Raw genomic sequence first — 5,990 nt, 5'->3', positions numbered from 1 at the left:
AGTCATGGACTCAGACCTGAATTTCAACAGACACATTAAGACAATTACAAAGTTAGCCTATTATTACCTTAAGAATGTATCAAGGGTTAAAGGATTTATGTCTTAGCAGGATTTGGAAAAACTTGCCCATGCTTTTATCTTCAGTAGACTTAAACAATCAATCAGACAGTTGCAGCTGATTCAAAACGCTGCTGCTCGAGTCCTCACTAAGACCAAGAGAGTGGATCATATCACTCCAGTTCTGAAATCTTTACACTGGCTCCCTGTGCCTCAAATAATTGATTTCAAAGTACTTTTGCTAGTTTATAAATCACTAAAAGGTTTAGGATCAAAATACATGTCGGATCTGCTACTGCACCACGAACCAACAAGACCTCTCAGGTTGTCTGGAACAGGTCTGCTTTCTGTCCCCAGAATCAGAACTAAACAGGAGTTTCTATGCTCCTCATATCTGGTCTGCCGCAACAGTTCTTTTAAATCAAGGCTGAAGACCTTTCTTTTTAATGTTGCTTTTCTCTAATTTCTTAAACTGCACTATGATTTTTTTTTTTTTTTTATTGCTTTTTATGTTTTATGTAAAGCACTTTAAATTGCCCTGTTGCTGAGATGTGCTGTATATATAAAATTGCCTTGCCTTGGGCACCGGACTATGGCTGCCCACTGGTAATTTGTCAGGGTGGGTTAAATGTAGAGGATACATTCCTTTTATGTTTAAAATGGACTTGGAAAATAAAGGAAATTATTATTATTATTATTATTATTATTATTATTATTATTATAAATAATAATATATTATTGATGATTTTTTAGGCCTATAAATTATATTAGATACATTTTTAATGCAAGACTCTAGACTGCAAGAATTTGAGACTCAGAATTTGTTTAATTATACTTGATACTTATACTGAATACTTCTTCCGTCACTTGTATAATGACACCTATAGACGTATTTAGCTATGCAGATAATTTGGGGTTAATCTTTTGAGGTTGTCTCAGAGATTTGTGCATCTCAATAAAAGGTAATGAAATCTTGTTTGTGGTGCTCAAAATATTGAAAGAAATAAGTACATAAAACGGACCCTGATCTCACTCCGACCGGTTTTCACTGTATTTCGTTTGTAGAAAACTTCTCCAGAACAACAGGAAGATGTATTTGCCAGAGTATTTAAACCGTGCATCTGTGTTCACACTAATTGAAGCCAAAAGTTGTGTTTTGCGTCTGTTAAAGCAAGCTAAGCAGTGGCAACTGATAGCCACAAGTAACCATTATGAGTTGATTATGAATGCTAGAACAATGCATAACAGTAGCACAAGGAGAGAGGAGTCATAAAATATAACGTTAGCTAACATTTACCACCATGAGCTAGTAGAAGACCAAGTCAGGCTGAAGCAGCAAATCTCCCCTAGTATTAAAAATTGAGCAAGGGCGTTTTTAATATCTTATGAATTTAACTTTTCATTTGTAAGAAGAATGTGTTAGTTTTCTTTACAAAAATCGCATTGTCTTGCTTTTAAGTTTTTTGTTGCACTTAATGCTTGCTGGTTGCTATTAATGTGTAATTAGTGTATTGTCTATGTTGTTTGTATTCCAATGCATGTAATTATGGTCTTGAGTCAATAAAGATCTGGATCTGAATCTCAGGTCTCAGAGGTGAACAGTTGGGCACATAAAACCCACAATTAACTATTAATTTACCAGAGATAAATGAGAAAATGATTTATTAGGATTTGGTTGACGTAACCCTTTAACTCGCAGTCGTGAAAGTCGCAGCAAAAAGCTCCCAACCCTGGAGAAAACAGCGCGGTCCACACGGCGCTGCTCATGATCCGCAGTTCCAGCAGCACTGGCACTGCACTGCGAGGCAGTAGAAGCCGGGGCCGTCAGGGATTTGTCAGAGGCCTGTTATTACATCTCTAGTCACATAAAATATGGCTGCCTCTCCAGAGATCCCCCTGCTAGATAAATCCACTCTCCTCCAACCAGAAGGGCCCTCGCGATGAAACCATCCAATGGTGAACCTCAGCCGGTGACCTCTGGTAATGACGTGTGATTTATACAGTACGTTTTAAACTGAGAGGCACATCCGAACCATGCTATCTCTCCCTCTCTCTCTCTCTCTCTCTCTCTCTCTCTCTCTTTGTATCTATATCTGGTGTCATGTGAGATAACCTTTGGGAGAGCGGAGACATGTCATCCATCTTTGGGGTCTCACAAAATGGCTACAATGTGGATAGTTTCCCCCTGCAGCTGTCTAATCGCAGTCTAAGCCTGCAGTGAATGCTGTGTCTCCTCCTGCATGAGGTCCCTAACACATATTGCATGGTGGCACTTTAAGCTAACCGACCGCAGTGTGGAAGGCCTAAATCAACACCTGGTTGGGAAGAAAAAGGGGCTCTTGTGTTCTGTAAATGCATTTAAGTGGCAGATTACAGGAGAGTTGTAAAAATATACTACACTAACACTACTGGATTATGGTTAACCAGAGTTTTTATTACAAACCCATCCGAAAACGTCCACCATATCTTCCAAACCAAACCCCCCAAATAAAACCAAAAAGCAGAAGGTGTTAGTGTATGAGTGAATAGTGTATCAGAGAGAGTCCTTTTCCAGACAGTCAGTGATGTGGTTGCACTCTCCCCTGCCAGGGAATGTCCCCTGCACAATCTAGTAGCTTAAAGAGATTAAGTTGTGTGGCTAAAGGAGAGCTGAGATGCAGGCCGTGTTGTTGGCCTTGGCAAGCCAGACACAGTGATGATGACACATCCCTGCAAATATCTGTCTTTAACAGGCACTGAACACCAGGATCCAACACAAATCAGCTGGCTGGAAAGTGAATTTTCTTTTATATTTCAGAACGAAACAACCTGTGTGCCATTTCTTGTATTTTATAGTTTAGTTACTTAGATTATCCTCCAAATAATAAAATAATCTTAAAAGGCTCTTTTACACGCTTTCATTTATTATTTTTGTTTGTTTTAATGTTGTTTTTGTTGTATAAATATTGCCTGCATGTTAGATTCAGTCAGCCTAGGAAGGCTTTTTTTTATTACAGTTTTTTTTCATATTTATATTTAGTTTGCTCTAAAACTCATTTTAAAAACATCTAAGTAAGTTTTAGTCTGGCTTGTTAAATTTCAATGTATTATTGTGTTATGTTTTCATTCTACATTTCAAGCCTGTTTATTATGCCTTTGTGAAACTGGGAAGCTGAAAGAAGCTCCTGGCAAATGTGAGAAAAACATCTTCAAAGGTTGGCTATATTATAACACAACACCCATAGAACAGTTTCAGTACCTCTGAAATCAGATCTCACCCCCCCCCCCGCCAGCAGCATATATCACGAGCAAACAAATTAAACATTGGTCAAAAATGAGGGTATCGCTCTGTCTTTTGTTTTAGAAATGTGACCTCTCTGAAATTAAATGTCCCTAAATCTAATTTTTCGTTAGTTTCAATCATGACTAAATAGCAAGCTATGTGACACCATGTAGGACATGGCTAATTAAATAATGTCAGTCATTCTGTTTTAACATAATAAAATAGAAAAATCATATAGGGAACATTTAAATAGCTCACTATATACAAACGTTAAAAGGCATGCATTGAAATCATATCCCTCCTCTCTCTCTCTCCCCTCATCATCATCATCATCATCATCATCATCATCACTCTATTGGTGTTTTGTTTTTACTGGTGCGTCCATCAGTGACGGGAAGCTAATCGTTTCAATATTGACTTAAAACGTGCTGAACAGACCTTCTTCATTAAAGCAAATAAATATAATACCCTAAAATAATAGCATTATATTATCAATATTAACGAGAGCAACCAATGTGCAAATAATAACAATAATAATTATATTATTAGTCGTACAAACTACAGGCTTGTCTTGCAATTTCCCTTTTCTGTTGTAAAAATACCGGCAACTTTGTTATGTTATCTACAAATGGAATGACAAATAAATTGCATGAAATGAAATAGTAGGCTACCATTTTCTTTCGTTTGATCCGCATTTCATTTTTTTTTTTTTTTTTTTTTTTTTTTTTGCTTCGATAGGAAAGACCATATATTTTGTCCAGCTGCGTAAATTCGTTTTCTTATGCAAAGTAGCCTGTCGTCGATTCCTCATACCAGCACCAAAATAAACTCATCATGTCAAACCTGGAGGACGCTGAGAAATTTGATAGGAGATGAAATATTTCTCGGATGATATTAAAGGAGCCCTTTCGCCTGAGTTATGGCCCGGATTTGGCGTTGCTGAGAGGGATGCATGCTGCTCCTTCTCTCCCGCCCCAGAGGAGGCATCATCAGAGCTGATATATGGCCCAGCTCTACATTACCTTTACAAAACAAAGGATCATCCACGCTTTAGGTCGAGGAAAACATCCTTCTGACTATCTGCGACAACTAAGATAACATCTGAGTCGACTTTTCGTTTTTGGCAACATCCGGATAATCCAAACACTTTTGATTAAAAGCATAGAAACTCCTGCCGAACTAAAACCAAAGTTTTAGGCTACGCACAAAAACGCTTAAATAGGCTACGGACTGTGATCTCTCTCTCCCCATCTTTCTCTCTCTCTCCCTCTCTCTCTCTCTCTCTCTGCTTCCCCTCATTTACCCCACATACCTATTCTGGTATCTCACCACACGACTAAATTAGACCAAAGATGATAAGAGCACAAAGCATTATAATAATTCCGCCGGGCTCCTCCTCCTTCCAGCCATGCGTCCTAATTAATGGGACACCCCCAGTCGCAAAAAGCCCCGCACTGGACTGCAACATAGTCAAAGAGTGAAAGGGAAGAGGGCGAAAGTGCCACTGGAGATAATTGATTACCTACCAATCAATGATAACTTGTTAGTAATCGTCAACTCTTTGGACCTCGCCATTTTCAGGGAGGCATCTCACTCCTGCGGACTTGCTGCTCCGGAGGATCTACACTTTGAAGACATCCCATTTTGGAATAAGATTTTCTTTTCTTCATTCTCTCCTCCGTGATTGTTTTTTTTTAAGCCTCCCAACTGTTATGTGACTTTTTTTTCCTCGATTGCATCGCTCGTTTTTAACCGCTGAATATTTCAACGAAGTCCTTTTACAAACTCTGCGCACAACCAATGATGACATCCAAAGAAGTGGCCAAATGTGATGCAGTGGAGAATAGGAGGCGAAGTCCGCTGGACCACTTGCCGCCTCCTGCCAACTCCAACAAGCCGCTGACCCCCTTCAGCATCGAGGACATCCTGAACAAACCGTCTGTGAAACGAAGTTACACCATTTGCGGCACAGCTCATTTAATTTCGTCCTCTGAGAAGCACCGTCCGTCCAGTATCCCTCTGTCCAGCCGGGCTCTCCTCAACCAAACCTCCCCGCTCTGCGCGCTAGAGGAGCTGGCCAGCAAGACCTTCAAGGGACTGGAAGTCAGCGTTTTACAGGCTGCGGAAGGTAAATCCATCCTAAAAAATACAGTTCAAATACACCTTTCTATAATCTAATATTATATGTTTCTGCTGATCTTTTTTTTTTTATTATTCAATGGCCTGCAAAAGATAGAAAATAACCATTTGGTTACATGTCAGCACATATTGTAGACTATTCGTCGTGCAATACACTCATTAAATGTGCTTGTTTAATAGCCAAACAAACATGGTCACTACTGCATATTGTTCCTCTAAAATCTATTAATCGAACAAAGGCGTGTTAATTTTCTGGGCTGGGCTAGACGAAATAAATCGCCACCGCTTTTCTTTATTATTAAGGTCTCGTGTGTCTGGTGCTCAATATCTCCCAGTGGTGTATGTGTAATATTATTGCAATTAACCTCTTCCCACAAGAGCTAAAGGCTTTACTGTTTCACATATAGGATCACTTTGATTGCTATTTTTTTTTGTGTTAGGTTTTTGTGTTAGGGTCACAGAGGTGGCCCTGCACCTGCATGATTCAATGGTTTTCATTGGCCTCTGTCTCTCCCTCACAGGCCGGGACGGG

General features: G+C 39.4%; 1 protein-coding gene across 1 annotated transcript in view; it reads left to right on the top strand.

Annotated features, from left to right (window-relative positions):
• Positions 1-4,648: 4,648 nt before the first annotated feature.
• Positions 4,649-5,990, top strand: part of lbx1b (ladybird homeobox 1b) — a 1,864-nt gene continuing 522 nt past the window's right edge. Inside the window, exons 1-2 of the mRNA XM_032544684.1 lie at positions 4,649-5,447; positions 5,980-5,990. The exon at positions 5,980-5,990 is cut by the window's right edge and continues 522 nt beyond it. Coding sequence (XP_032400575.1) covers positions 5,120-5,447; positions 5,980-5,990 — 339 coding nt within the window. The 5' untranslated portion in view covers positions 4,649-5,119. The remainder of the gene's footprint in view (positions 5,448-5,979) is intronic.

Source organism: Etheostoma spectabile, chromosome 2, assembly GCF_008692095.1.
Source record: "Etheostoma spectabile isolate EspeVRDwgs_2016 chromosome 2, UIUC_Espe_1.0, whole genome shotgun sequence".
NCBI lineage: Eukaryota > Metazoa > Chordata > Actinopteri > Perciformes > Percidae > Etheostoma > Etheostoma spectabile.
This window is presented reverse-complemented; position numbering and strand designations above follow the sequence as displayed.